Consider the following 15,595-nt stretch of genomic DNA (forward strand, 5'->3'; position numbering starts at 1 on the left):
GAATCTGACTGTGGGAGATAATTTTCATTTCATTCTCTCAATAGCTGTTTGGCGAACAAGATGTTCTTTTTAAAAGTCTCTAAAGAGTACAGAAAACCTCCCAAATGTGTACTGGCTCTTAACCAATGGTGAGACAGCTGTACCCTTATAGAGTATACTGCCGCCAAATGCAGGCTGGGTAGGGAAGACAAATTCTGACTTTACCTTTAAGAACAGCTGGCTGGTATCCTTGCACAAGCCAGTTACCTCTGTGTCCCTCTGTGAACTGTGGCTGTGGTACAAGTTAATCTCACCTGATTAAAATCACTCGCTGGCAGCTGTTGCCTGCTGGTCACGTTTCCCCTGGCTAATTGGCACACCTGCTTAAGGGACAGTCTCTAGCTTCAGTCATTCTCACAGCAAGAAAGGATTGAGCATCTGCCCTGGGCTGGGCATGTATTGAGATGCTAGGTGTTAGAAAAAATCAGTGAGCAAGACGGAAATTGGAAGTGTTTTCACCTTCAGTAGTTAGCATGTCAACGGAAAGAGAGGGGACAAAGGGAATAAGGAGGGAAGATGATCTCGGGGTGACAGGTGCTCCAGGGAAACAGCAGGCACAACGTTGGTATGGGCCAGACTGAGTGTTGGAAGAATCTCAACCGGGGTTCTCCCGCAAGCAGAGTCCAAAGATAGGCTTCAGGAAGAAGCAAGCGCTATGTGCCAATCCCAGAAACACAGTAGGGATGTACAGAGAAAGTGGACACTGAAGCACATGACCAAGAATGCCCCCTACCCCCGCCACGGTTCATCTCTGGATGTCAGCATAGAATGTTCAACCAGCTTAAGCACTAGGTAGAGGATGCTAGCTGGCATCTACTAAGTCCACAGCCGTCACTAGTGTAGAGAGCTGCCCATGGGCATGTGAGCTTGGCACGCCTGGCCTCCCCCTCATGCAGGTGGGGTGGCAGGTGTTTGCAGTTAGCACAGAAAACGAAACAGTGGTGTGCGACAGAGAGTGGAAACAGACAGGGCCAACAGTGTCTGCTGCAGGGGAGGAACTGGCTCTTCAGATGAGGGGACAGGAGTGAGTTCTCCGGAGAGACGGTGTGCTAGCTATGATCCAGACCCTGGAAAGGAGTCAAGAATCGAAATAGTCTTCCTAGACAGGAAGTGAGGACAAAGACTGGGTGGGACTGAACTGGGATTGTCTGTAAAACAGAGCTCTGAGGGGTAAGAGACTATCAAAGGCGCTAGCGGAAGCCAAGGAGCTTGTGTTTGAGGTAGACAAGCCCTGAGACTGGAGGTAGAGACAGGTGCGGTGCTTAGGTCTCTGCTGCCAGCTGTGGACTTCCCCATCTCGGGGACCCGTCCTTGGCTCCTTCTCCTAGTCTGTTTCTGTTAGCAAGATCGGGCACTTCATCCAAGCCATGGAATCAATCATGCGTGAGCTTTGTGGGCCCTGCTCAAAAACCTGTAGTGCAGTACTAATTATAACTGAAAAGAGAAAGAAAGGAAAATACAAGCTAAAATACAGTGTGAGACCCAACTTGGACCACTATCTCACTTCATCTCCTACCAGAAATCTTTCTCATTATTGCCTTCCAGGCACACCAGTCCCTTTGCTGTTTCTGGAACATTCCAAGCAGCCTCCTACCCCTGGTCCTTTGTTCCGTGTATCCCACCCAGGTATCCCCATGACCCACACATGGGACTCTACTGTACTCGTATCAATCACTAAGGCCCCACAGGCAGGCTGATCTGGACCACTCCTTCCAGGACCATCTCCCCATCCACAAACCCTCTCTTCTCAGACACACAGCTACTCCAGAGCACACTGCTGTACAGTATTGTGTGCTATGCGTTTACTTGTCTGCTCTCTGATTTTCCCTAGGAGAACATAAAGTTCACAAGGGAAGGGTCTTGAAAACTCGAAGTTCTCAGAATAGTGTGTTTGGTGATGAGGGTTTTTTTGGGGGGATGGGGAATGAATTGCTTAGCAGAAGAGCTTAGCTCCTCTGGTCCCTTCTCTGTTGCTAGCTCGGCGAGCAGCTTTGTGGGTGCTGACCCTCGCTTTCTGTCTTAGTTTCTGTACATCTCAAGCAGACACATAAACTGTACCCTTAGAAAGGAGTGGAGTGAAATGAGGTCACAGATGTGAAAATACTGTGCATCATTGAATTCATTATATAAATGCAAGGCTTCCTTTTAAGATCAAGGTTTCCTGGCTTTGGGTGAGTGTTTTGCTGAACTGGAAGGAAATTCCATTTGCTGTAAAGAATCCTTCATGGATGTCAGAAGTGGCCAGGCCTCCTCTGGGAGAACAGGTCCAGTTCACTGTACATGAAAGAGCATAGGGAGAGATAAAGGCCCCCAGCAGAAGCCAGCCCCTTCCAGAGACTTGTTGGTGACCTTGGGCAACTTGCAGACATTTGTTCCCAGCAGTCTTCAGTGGCTCCTCTCTCCAATGGTAAAGCAGGGTGGTAAGCAAGGGTGGCCCTTCCTTCAAGATTTTCCTTTTGCTTCTTCTATCTTGTGCCCTTAAGACTCTGGGACATTAAGATGACTTAAAAGTAAAGGGGCTTGTCACCCAAGTTCAAAACCCAAGTTTAATCCCCAGAACCCATGTAGATGTCGAAGGAAAGACTACTCTCCACACAATTATTTTCTGACCTACACACACAGAGACACACAATGCCACACACAGCCAAGTACACACACTGTGCACATAGTGTTTTACAAGTACAACAGGGCAATTGCGCATATGAATTCATAGTAGTTTTGACACAATGTACAACATTCGCACAAGTTTAAGCTAGACAAAAACCCAATATGAAGATGGGAGGTTGGCACAAATCCCCACCCCTAGCCAAGAAGTTATTGCCAATTGGTAGCTGCTGGGAGAGCCAGCGCTCTTGAAGAATATAATACCTGATAGGTTTATCATGCAAGGGTTGGTCCCCCACACAAGAGTTTATTGGACACTGTAGTGACGGGGCGAGCAGGCCTGCTTTTCATCCCGCCCGGCTCCCCATGGTTAGCTTTACACCCAAAATAACAACACACAAATTGTATTCATTTAAACACTGCCTGGCCCATTATCTCCAGTCCCTTATTGGCTAACTATCACATATTGATCTAACCCATTTCTAATATCTGTATAGCACCATGAGGTGATGGCTTACCGGGAAAGATTCAGCATGTCTGACTTGGCTGCTGGCTCCACGACAGCTGCCCAACTATACTTTCTTTCTCCCAGCATTCTGTTCTGTCTACTCCACCTATCTAAATCCTGCCCTATCAAAAAGCCAAGGCAGTTTCTTTATTAACCAATGAGAGTAGCACATATACAGATGACCCTCCTCCATCAGGACACAATGGGTAAAAATATAAAAAAGAAGGCACAAAGTTAAGTGGGTAGTGAAGGATGGATCCAGGAGGAGCTAGAGGAGGAGTTGCTATCATCAAAATAAACTGTATGGAATCCTAAAAGAAATAATAGCAATAGTAATAATCAATAACTTTTAAAATCCCAGCCATTCAGCAATTGTCAGTCTAGGTGCATAGTGTCTATTTCACCTTTTCCCTAACCTCCAGGCTCCATTGCATAAACACACAAAGTCACATGGCCCAAGGTAGTGTAAGCCAGCCCCCCCTTCATCCTGGGGGTGCCATCCTCAGGCAGGCACTCTTGGCCTCTTATGCTAACTTTGTGTAAAGGAACCTATGATAATGGGATCCAAAGGGGGCAAGACAGTGCTGTCTACTTTCAGTCTGTTCTGCCTTGAGAAGCAGAAGAGAAAGCCTCATGAGTCTGCTCCGTGGTGACATAGACCTGCAGACATGTCCCCGCGGTGACATGGACCTGTCCAAGCAACATGTTTGACTTTCCCCTTTCCTTCCTCCGCAGGGTTTCATGGACATTGACTTAAACAAGTTCAAGGAGAGTGGAGCCAACGTGACGGGTTTCCAGTTGGTGAACTACACAGACACCATCCCAGCCAGAATCATGCAGCAGTGGAGGACGAGCGACGCTCGAGACCACACCAGGGTCGACTGGAAGAGGCCGAAGGTGTGAAAACGGATACCTGTTTGTCTCCCCTAGTCAGCCCCGAACACTGGGGCATGTTCGTCTTTAGGAAGGAAATGGGTTTTCTGCTAAGCAAAAGAAAATATCGCCACGAAGGTCAGGCATCCCAACACGACAGTGGTCAGCAGCCCAAGACTGTTACATTGGTGAACAGGCATCAGAGACTGTTGTTACCCTCAGCATTTGATTTTGCCACCCTCGGCTTTCGTCTTCTGCTATATAGCACAAGAAGGCTGTACAGACTTCCATCATGATGCCTGCATTCTCCCCAGCGGTTGCTAATTGATTTCTGTCGGGGGACAAAATACTTGAGCAGATCAGCTCTAGGAGGAAAGGTTTATTTGAGCTCATGGTTGCAGTGTGTGGGCCCATTGGCTCCATTGCCTTTAGAGCTGTGGCAAGGCAGGAACATTGCAGTGGAAAGACTCAATGGAGAGAAACCACTCCTGTCAAGGCATTCAGGAAGTGGGGATTCTGGAAGGGGCCAGAGACAAGCTACAGCCTTCAAAGGCACACACTCAGCAGCCCACTTCCTCCAAGGAAAACCCCGCCTCCTGATTTCCATCACTTCCCAGGGATGCCTCTGGGTTATCAGTTCATTGGGGGGCGGGCTTTAATGCACTGGTTAATGTCAGTATCCTCATGATACAGTTGCTTTGCTAAAGCCTGCCTCTGGGGGTTGTGCCTTCGCCACGTGAGGACTTTTCTCTGGGGAGCGGGGAGAGTATCAGGCCCAAACCATAACACAGCAGGAGGATGAGAGAACAAAAAGCACACTTGCTGTTTTTCAGAATTCTTTTCCTGAGACTGGGGAATGGCTCACTTGGTAAAGGGCTTATTGCACCTGGCTGGGACTCCCAATAACCATGTAAAAAGCCAGACACAGAAACACATACCTGTAACCCCGGTGCTGGGAAGGCAGAGGCATCAGGGTCCCTGGAGCTTGCTGGTGAACCAGTCTTAGCCAAATTGGTGAGTTCTGGGTTCAGTGAGAAACCGTGTCTCAAAATTAAGATGTAGAAAGACCAAAAAGACTCCGGATGTTGACCTCTCACCTCAACACACGCACATATGCATACACAACCACACATACATGAACATGTACACACAGAGACTTCCTCTCAGAAGTCACTAGCAGCTCTTCTGCTTACCCATCCCTGGCCCCATGTAAGCAAACTGCCTTTAGCTGGTTCAAGGGAAGGCAAAAAATGCTGCTTCTATTCTACTCAGGGCCACCATCTTTCTTCCTTCTCTAGCAGTGCCAGGGGTTGAAATTGACACCTCACGAGTGCTAAGCAAGCATGACAGCTCCCACCCTTCTGTCACCATCTCACGGAGCACAAGAAAAATGCCCACCTCATTAAAAGGATGCCTCTGGGAATGGCGTGCTGAGGTGGGACACACTCCCTACCTCTGTCTGCCCAGCTGACCATCAGAGAACCTTGCCTGGAGATGCACAACTGCTCTCGATTTGGGTCTGCAGCCAGCTTCTCACTCCTCAGGCCCAGAGCCAAACCCTGTTTTGTTTTATATCTGATAGTGTTTGTGAATGTGGAGAGCGGGCCATTGGCCTTCTAAATCAAATCCTGTAGCATGGCTTGGCTACATGTGACACCGTATTGAGAGGGACACTGAGGCCAAGCCTGTTGTCAGGGACCATCAGAGCATCTGTGGGTCATGTTTCTAGGCTGTTTAGTTAACTTTGTGGACCACAGTTTATATAACTGAGGCACTTCCTGTCCCATCAGTGATCAAACAGACTTAACTCTTCAAGAATAAAGACTCATTTAGGTATCTGATTAAACCAAGTGCCTTCAGACAAAGATTGACTGACACTGGCTAACAAATTATTCGATGACTGCCCAAGCCAGTTTCTAAGGGTAATGCATTTTTTCCTGAGAAAATAAAACAGGTACCAGGCGGTGGTAGTGCACGCCTTTAATTTCAGCACTTGGGAGGCAGAGGCAGGCAGATCTCTGTGAATTTGAGGCCAGCCTGGTCTACAAGAGCTAGTTCCAGGACAGATTCCAAAGCTACAGAGAAACCCTGTCTCGAAAAACAAAAATGAAAAATAAAAAATAAAATAAAATAAAACAGGCATAGTGGTGCATGCTTGCAATACCAGCACTTAAAATGTAGGGGCAGGATGATCATCTGGGGCTACACAGAGTTCCAGGCTAGTCTCTTTCAAAAATATAAATTAGAAGGGCCTCAGAAGGCAACTCAGTCAGTGAAGAGCTTGCCATGGAAACATGACGGCTGTCTTTGGATTCCCAGCGCCCACAGACAAAGTTAGGCCTAGCAATGTGTGCTTGTAATCCCAGTCAAGCAGAGACAGGAGGTCTCAAAAATAAGATAGGGAGAAACTGAGGAAGACCTCCAGGCTGGAGGGGGGAGGGGGGTAGGAAGAGAGAGAGGGAGAGAAGAGAAAGGTACATATATGCACCCATGACCACAAATAACAATTCAGATCAGGAAATAAACTAGGAATTGGAAAACAAACTCATACTCTAGCTGTGCAGTGTGACCTTAAGATGACGTACTAGGTAATAAGACCAGTTTCGCCTCATTCACATCTTAGCCGCCCTTTGGTCAAGCAAGAAAAATCCTGAAGTGCTAACATTAATCCACAAGATGGGGAATGTATAGAATATGCATTTACCATAGAGTAAGCCATGCACAGAGATAATTAGAAGCTTGCTCATCCTGGAATATTGTTTTCGTTACTGTTAGAAGAGGTGGTAGAGCAGGCAGCTCTTCTTGGCTCCCAGTAGCTAATTCTCCTACTGAGGAAGCCAACTGACTTTCCATGTATTTGGCCTGCAGATATGTTATATTTAATCTGTGCATTTTTTCCCAATTAAACCAACATTTTTCAGATCACAAGACTGAACACCAAACTCCAAAATGCTGGCTTGCCTTTAAAGGTCACAACTGGCCATGCTAAACCTACAGCTTTGGAGAGGCCACTGGCTGGACAGACCTGTGAGAGAGATGACGTTCCGAAACACAGCTCCCAGCCATTGGCCCACCACAAACTTCTCTCCACCAGGAAGCCATTCCCCAACACAGCCCCCCAGCCCACCTTTCTGTCAGCTCTCTCTGACGCCTGCCTATCTACCTTCTTTCCCCAGTACACATCCGCTCTCACCTACGACGGTGTGAAGGTGATGGCCGAGGCCTTCCAGAGCCTGCGGAGGCAGAGGATTGACATATCCCGACGGGGAAATGCCGGGGACTGTCTGGCTAACCCTGCTGTGCCCTGGGGCCAAGGGATTGACATCCAGAGAGCCCTGCAGCAGGTAAGGCTGGCAGAGCCTCCCCGTCTCATTCTTGGGAGCAAAACAGGAAAAGTCGGCTTCAAGTACAAGCAGCATGCATCGCTCTGAAATGAAGAGTGTGCCTGGAGTTCAGAGTGACCACTGCACTGTTCATGTCAAATGTGTGGAACTCGAGTCAAACTTACGACAAAAAAAAAGAGACTGCTAAAATGTAATATCATTCGTTGTAGTACCAAGGCTGCATTCTCTGCTTAGGGCTAACGGAAGGAAGAAAGGAAGGAAGGAAGGAAGGAAGGAAGGAAGGAAGGAAGGAAGGAAGGAAGGAAGGAAGGAAGGAAGGCACTGATTTCCATGCTCAGAAAGAGGACTTGATCTATGCAGGGACGAGGCTGGAAAGGTAGCTGATCAGGGAAAATGCTTGCCACAAGAGCATGAGGACCAGTGCTTGGATCCCCAGTACCCACATGAACGGTGGGCAGATAAGATTGACTGGTCATCATCCCAGCACTCAGGAGGCAGGGATGGGATCTCCACAGTGGGCTGGTTAGCCAGACTAGCAGAGCTTGTGAGTTCTGGGTTCAAGTGCAAGACTTTATATCAATATAAAAGGTGGGGAGTAGCAGGGGAAGACATCGGCCTCTGGCTTCTACGTGTAAATGTACACACATGCATATGTACCTATCCACACATCTGTATACAGCACACACACGCACGCACACCACATACAAACTAGAAGAGAAAAGAAGGGCTCAGGGTTGGCTCTGAGCTGCGAGCAGACGCCTAGACTTGACTTCTTCATCCCTTTTCTATTGGTGCATTTTTCCAGGCTCCATTGCTCATCCTTCTGACCCAACTTTCTCAAGTCTCAGCACTGTAGTCATCAATTCTGTTTGCACTCGAACAGCGAGAGAACAAGAATAGAAAATCACGCCTGGCCCCATTGATTGCCTATGCACAGGAGTTGGAGGCAGAATCCAAATTCCACAGTGGAGAGTATAAATATTCAATTGCTAATATGCCTTCTGGGACAGCAGGGTGAGGCAGTGGTATACATGGGTCTGTTTTGACCTTCCTGCTTTAGAAGTTTCTGAGGATCTCTCCACTGCTGGAATACTCTTGGAGGTCCTAGAAGTTTCTAGAAGTACTGCAAGCCCATGTTGTGGTTCTCAATTTGCTGGTACACAGCACTGCCTCTGGTTCCTCCTGATGGAGGCTGTATTTCCAAAGAAATGGTGGGAAGGAGGCTACACTAAAAGCAAAGGGAATGGCATGGGAATAGAGGGGAACCCATAGTGGCAAGATATTTTGTACGGTTGTCCTTCAAAACCCACTCTTCCCAGCCAATGGTATTCCCTGTTTGAGGTCAGCTCTGCCATTAAGCCTGCATTCAGCAGACGGTGGATTTGGGCTCCCAGGGGAGAGGAGCACATCGAAACATGAGATACATGAACACGAAATGTTCATCCACATGCTCACAGCTCTGGCAACATTCACAGCCTGGAGAAAGCTCAGAAAAGAGCCTCGCAGGTGTTTCCCAGCCTGATAAAGAGCCCTGTGTGCTGGAGATCATTCAGTCGCCTCCTCCAGACCGAAGTGAGGCAGCAGATCATCCAACCACAGTAGGCATCTCTAGATCCTCAGCTGTGTCTCTGTGCAGGTCAGCCTCCAGGTCATCAGGCAGTGATAACAGACACCAGGCAGGTTCCAGAATGATTACCATAGAGTCAGCATCCATTTCCAGCTTATTTAAAATGCTTTTCCTGACAGCAGTCGAGACAGATTGTCTACAATGTGAGGCTGGCCTCAGATGGTCCCAGGGACTCGCTCTTGGCGCCACAACCTTCCAGTTCCTCTGCTTCTCCCATCTTAATGACATCCCTGAAAACATAGTCTGATGCCACCATGACAGAGATGAAGCCCAGGAGGCAACGTGGCATGACAGGCAGTGGTCTGAATCAGGAAGCAAGAAAGACAACCCCCAGGTCTCTCTGAACAACCTCAGAATACCCATCAAGCTCTCTGATGGATCTTTTTCCCATGAAGAGGAGGAGGCCACGCAGGCAGCACCCAAGATCCCAGTATTCAGAAGGCAGAAGCAGGAGGAGTTCTAGTTTCTACCTAACACAAGTTACACAGGAAATTCTAGAGAGAAAAAAATCTCTGAGAGTGCATTCATTTCCATTATGGTCTAACTCACATCTTTCCGCTGCAATATACACTCATCCCCTGTTTCTGTCCTAGCAGGACTGGAGAGAGTCAGTTGCCATGGTGAAGGCTCATATCTTAACTCTGTTTTGGAACTGAGACACATGTGTGCCTGCCTTTCATGGGTAGCTCACAAAAGCTGATTGTGCACTCCAGGGAACAAGTGGGACTAAACACTGGGGACAATGAAAAAAGTCAAGTCCAACCCACGAGAGACTCCTTCAGTCTCTTTGATGAGCGAACAAACAAACCAAAATGTTCCCTCACTAAATCCATCTGACTAAAACAGACTCCTTTTCAAATCTCTGTGAATCATCTTAGAATCAAGAGTTTATTGCTAGCAGAGACCTTGGGAATCACTGGCGTGGTTTTTGCCTCCCTTTATAAATGAGATGGTAGACCCAGGGTGCCCTGTGATGACTCCCTAGTGATACAGAGGCTTAGTCACAGAGGTAGAACCAGACCACTGCCCAGGGCCCCTCCTTCTATGCATCAGGCCTACCCTGGGGCCCAGTAGACTCCACTCTACAGTATTGTCCCCTAGAGCCTTCACCTAGCCACTGTCCGGCCATTTTCCTTCCTTTCCTCTAGATAGTCACATCATCAGAGGACAACTGCCACTAGCGCCTAGGTAAATCCTAATGGCATCCAAGCTTTGGAACCCAGGGATCTGCTCCAGAGCTCCTGAGTCTGTAGCCTTTGAGTCATACAAAGGTCATACAGTACAAAGGGCCAAGCCCACTCTAGCTAAGATGGAGCTAATGGTGCCATCTGGAGTCTACACAACCTGCCTGGCAGGCTAATATGCTAGGAAGTTAAACCCTGAAAATAATTGCCACAATAGCTATGATGTAGCATGACAGAGAGCCTGGACCCTGAGCGTCTAGTGTACTACCTCACTGAGTGACCCCAGAGCACAGTAGGAGCCATATTTATTACTTATAAAATTGACAATTGGCAAGTACTCTTCCGTTGTCAAGCTGTAGCGAGACACCTTATCCTCTACCTAGCCCTTCCATGTTCTTTTCAGGGAAGCAGTTCAAGAAGAGAATGTGCTAAGTGAAGCCAGTCAGAACCTGGCCTCAGGATCAGCCGCTCACCCATCACCAGCCCTCAGGCGATGTGTAGCAGGGCCCCGTCTTCAGTGGAATCCTGATAGCTTAACTTATCCAGGACTTTAAGAAGCCCCGTTACTCCTTAGGTTTCCTCACAGCAATGTTCCATCACTGGCTCCTCCTCTGTCCTTGGCTATAAATTCCCTGTTGCCTGTGCCCCTTTGCCATCCATTTGAAACTGAACCTAAATCTCTCACCCACTGAAAAATCTGATGGCAAGGAACCCTGGACCTGGAGCAATTACTCTGGGAAGAACAGCACTCCTAATTGTGCTTTAACAGAAATCTTGAATAATTACTTTTAACATGCCTAATGTAGCAGATATTAACCACAGCTCTTGGGCAGGAAGGAAAGTATTTACCTCAGCATCCTGTTGGAGGCCAGCTCCGAGCTGGCACCAATTCCCTTTACCAAGCCAAACCTTCCAGCTTTCATGAAGGCAGTTGGCAGGGACAAGGACAACTCCCAGAGTTCCAGGAGAGGAAGCAAGGAGAGATGACCAGCTGTATCATCCTGACTTCACTCACCCTACAGTTGGGAGGGCTGACTGCCCAGAGTACAGAATCATGGATGAGGTCAGTAGTTCCAAAGCTGAGTTTCTAGAAGCTTCTTCAACCCTTTGTCACAAACGGTTTGGAGCACAGACTCAGCCTCCCCTTGTTCTGACATCCTGGTGGCTCTGCTATGTGTCCCCTCCCATCCTCTGGCACTGTGGTTTACCTCCAAGCATATAGCTTCCCCCAAGAAGACATTAAGGGCTTCAGTTACTCCAGGAATCTACTGACTCCCGTGAATCTGAGACCAAGAATAATCAATTGTTTCCTCCATTTCAGGAGTCAGATATTGGGGTAGGAACCTGAATGATTAGAGAAGAGTGATCAATAACCTCCTATCTCTTGTGTTCCTCCATCCAAAGAGCTAAGACCCTCTCTAAGCCCCACCATACTCCTTCCTGTGTCTATCTGTCCTCAGTCCTCCAAAATCTTTATGGTAAATTGTGGTCAACTAGTAGCTAGCTCCACCCTCTCATTCAAAAAAAACTTTATTGTCAGTCTCAAGAGTGTTAAAATGCAATCAAAAATTGCACAATATTCATTGATATCTGAAACTAGTACCAAAGAGCAGGTACCTATTTGTATCGTCAGTGATGATTTTTCCTGTATGGTCAAGATAGTCTACCATACAGTCATCCAAACATTTTTCTCATCACTGTCTACATAAATGACTTGGACTTAGACCTAGCAACCAAGCTAAGCACCTTGAACCTGAACCACTGGGAGAGCTGAGCATGGACCAGGGTGGCTGTATGAGTTTACTTCCCGTTGCTGTGATAATACACAGCACTTGCGGAAGGAAGACTTTATGTGGGCTTCCAGTGCCAGAAGGATGAGTCCATCGTGACCGAGAGGCATGCATGCGCTCCCAGTGGCATGCTTTCTCCAGCAAGACTGTACCACCCACACCTCCACAAAAAGTGCCAGCAACTGGAGGCCAAGTATTCAAATACACAAGCCTATGAGGAACATTTCCTATTGAAACACCACAGTGACCAAGGGGAGAAGAAAGTGAAGTCACTGACTCCTCTCTAGCATTCTTTGTGGCAGCATCCATGCTCTGTCTTCTTTCTGCCAAGCAAGGATGGTTCAGACGTTTCCAGGAGTGGTGATATCTCCAGCTTGTCAATGAGAGCGCAAAGAGCTTGTATAATTTGCTCAGTGTTTGGGGCCTGTCATGGCCTCCCTACTGAGACTTCAAACCAGAAAGGGATGAAAGGGTCAGCTTCAGAACAGGCAGGCACGTACACACACACACACACACACACACACACACACCAGCTATCCTCCCTGACTGCTGTCTGAAAAAGAAAACTCTGCATGCCTTTTATTCAAGCTACTGAAGGTGGGGATATAAGCAATGCTTGTATTGTCAGAGAGACTAACCTTGGCACTCATAAGCAAGAAGGATCTGAGGACATAGGGTCACCATCAAGGACTATGACTTTATTTCCTTTATAACCCTCATCCTCAGCTTAAGGGTTACTCGATCTCTACAGAGAAATGGGATCTCGGTTCCATATTGCCTACTGTATCTGAAATCTGTACTTGAAGGTATAAATCCGTACAAGTTCAGTCTGGCAATTCCCGTGCCATAGATTTTGGGATCCAGTAGAAATGATGCATGAGCCTTCTGAGATGTCTATAAAGTCCTGCCCACTCTGGCTGAATGTGAGGTACCCATAGGTGCACTCTGGTTTCCACCACACTTGCGCATTAGCTGTGTCTCTTAAGGTAGATGGGGCAGGAACTTTGTAACCTGCAGACTAGAAAGTGTGAATTCCCCAAGGTCACCTGGCTATCAGTGTGGAAGCTAGCATCAAATCCAGGCCATCAGGTATGCAGGTATTTGATTGCCTGGACTCACAAAGGAATTAAGGCACCTTTTCCAATCATATCCAATGCACCAGTTCTGAGGCTGGCTTCCAGTGTGGGATCTTCTTCTGACTCACCAGCGGTGGCACCATGGTCCCTCGGCTTCTCCACCTACAGTTGCTCATCTGAGCAGGTGGGTTGTGAAGGGAGCGTTTGGCTAAGGGTGATGGGAAGATGTCCCATTAGCATGCCCTCTGCTGATTGATAGTGTTTTCCTGAAGCAATAGGAGAGACTGTGCCCAGTTAGGTGGGGGAGTGCTTATGCCAACCACAACATGGGGTAGGAATTTCAGCCTGTGGCCTCCTCCAAACTTCAACACATGTAGCGTTTTTGGGTTTTGAGGTTTTGCTCCAGCAGAAGAACCAACAAATGCTGGGCATGATAGGGTATGTGGACTGAATGGTTCCAGGATCTTGCTGAGTTATTTGAGAAGGAAACAAAAGCTCACGGAGACTGTAAAGTAGCAAGAACACTTTCCTTAAGGCAGAGTGTTAGCATGGATCAGAAAGAGGTACACTGTCAGAATCATCAGTGAGGGTACTTGAGGTCCCTGTTTATCTTTTAGTCTTCCTTTTATGGGGTTCAGAGGAAGGCAGAGTTAGGTTACTAGGAGTGTCATTTTGGAGGTTCTCTATTTTGGAAGACAGGCTTAGATGTCCCTCCCATCGTGTACCTGATCTCAACCATATATGTACACACATACACACATACATACACAATAGTGTGTAGGCATAAGAGGGTAAATAGGAGATTCCCCCTAAAAGTTCCTTCAAAGGAACACAGTTTGCTTTACTACACATGTACCCCCAAACCAATCTAGACAAGACTGGTCCATCTTCCTTGGTTACAGGATGTGTTTCCAAGACATGTCTGAACAGAAACAGGGCATTAGGAAGAGGCTGCTGAGGGTATTGACTTGTTTCCATAGCTTAAACCAGATGAGTGTGAACTTGATGCAGACAGGGGTCCTAAGTTACGAACAGGCTGCTAGGTGCATTGCTCAGAGAGGATGTGTGCCCAGCCCAGTCAAGCAGACTCCCAAGCTAGTAAGATATTCTGTGTGCTTGCCTGCCTCAGTGGCACATGCTTGTTATCCCATCACTAAGGAAGTAGAGACAACAGAAGGGTTAGGAGTCCAAGGTCATCTTTGTCAGGTTCTTACTGAGTTTAAAACAAGATTGAGCTATTTAAGACATCATTTCAGCAAACCAAAAACCACACAAGCACAAGCAACAAAACAACATGGGAACAAACATGAAATGAAGCTACTGAGTTGGCAGCTTCCCTGCTCAGCATCTAACTCTCTTTGCAGGTACGATTCGAAGGTTTAACCGGAAACGTGCAGTTTAACGAGAAAGGGCGCCGGACCAATTATACCCTCCACGTGATCGAAATGAAGCATGACGGGATCCGCAAGGTAAGGGCCACCTTGGCTGACTCGACCAAGCGGAGGCTCAGGCCAGTAATGAGGGTCCTGGACACCCACCTTCCCTATGCCGTTGAAGAGACTCAGGCCGCTGTGTGTTCTAGACTTTTCTAGGCTCTGCTCTGGCACTTGTCATTTGGGGTTTGGAGAGAGTCAGGTCTTGTTTCTGAGAACTGATTCCCTCTCTAAAAAGGAGATGCAACTCCCAGATTTTTTCTAACAGTTCCTGAGTCTCATGGGACAGAAAAAACACTCTGAAAATACAAAGAAGGAGCCTGGCACACTCAAATTTACCTGGCACCCAAACGTTTGAGTACCTGAGACTGGAGGATAATTGTAGGTCTGAGACTCGCCAAGGATATAGAATGAGATTTGGCTTCATTTTCTTAAGACCCTGAAGATACAAAGCAATAGATGTATATAGCATGCCGGTGATATTCCTGAGGATTCTGGAGAATTATAGAATGTTTATTGGTGAGGTTAATCATCTTCTGATTGCCCACACCTGTTCACAGCCATGCTCTCTTCTCCACAGAAGCCAAAGTGAAAAACACATTGTGTATATAACGTTAATATTCATATTAGACCTTTGAAGATGAAGTACAGATCCTTCGCTCTTAAACTCTAAGACTCAGTGTGATTTGGCCACTGTCAATGTCTCCACCTTTGACCTTTGACACTTCCTTCACGCCACTCCAGCCAATCTTCCTTCTTTGAATCCATGTGCTCCATTCCATCCCGGACACTTCCCCTACCAAGGGAGGATGGGCTCTCTACCCTTCTGCTGTCTTTTGTTAGGTTGATACCTCCTCAGCCTTCAGCACTTAGAGCAAAGGGTGTCTTTCGAGGCAGCTTTTCTGGCTGCTTGCATTCTGTCTCTTGGCAGCCTCTGTCTCCCCTGCCCTGAGCCTTCTTCATGTCTACTTCCTTGTGGTAAGCTAGCAAGAAAGCATTGCAGAAGGTTTTGAAGCTGATGAAGAGCTGGGGGTCTTGGGGATGCTAGAACCAAAGCCAGCCTTCTCCATTTACTTGTCTGGGATCTGGGCAGATCTCTGAGCTAGGTAGAAAGAGT

The 15,595-nt window shown here is 47.5% G+C and overlaps 1 protein-coding gene across 2 annotated transcripts in view; it reads left to right on the forward strand.

Annotated features, from left to right (window-relative positions):
- Positions 1-15,595, forward strand: part of Gria1 (glutamate ionotropic receptor AMPA type subunit 1) — a 319,356-nt gene that overhangs the window by 199,423 nt on the left and 104,338 nt on the right. For both annotated transcript variants that reach the window (XM_057774070.1, XM_057774071.1), the window contains exons 6-8: positions 3,887-4,048; positions 7,201-7,368; positions 14,410-14,514. In XM_057774070.1, coding sequence (XP_057630053.1) covers positions 3,887-4,048; positions 7,201-7,368; positions 14,410-14,514 — 435 coding nt within the window. The remainder of the gene's footprint in view (positions 1-3,886; positions 4,049-7,200; positions 7,369-14,409; positions 14,515-15,595) is intronic.

Source organism: Chionomys nivalis, chromosome 7 (genome assembly GCF_950005125.1).
Source record: "Chionomys nivalis chromosome 7, mChiNiv1.1, whole genome shotgun sequence".
Classification (NCBI taxonomy): domain Eukaryota; kingdom Metazoa; phylum Chordata; class Mammalia; order Rodentia; family Cricetidae; genus Chionomys; species Chionomys nivalis.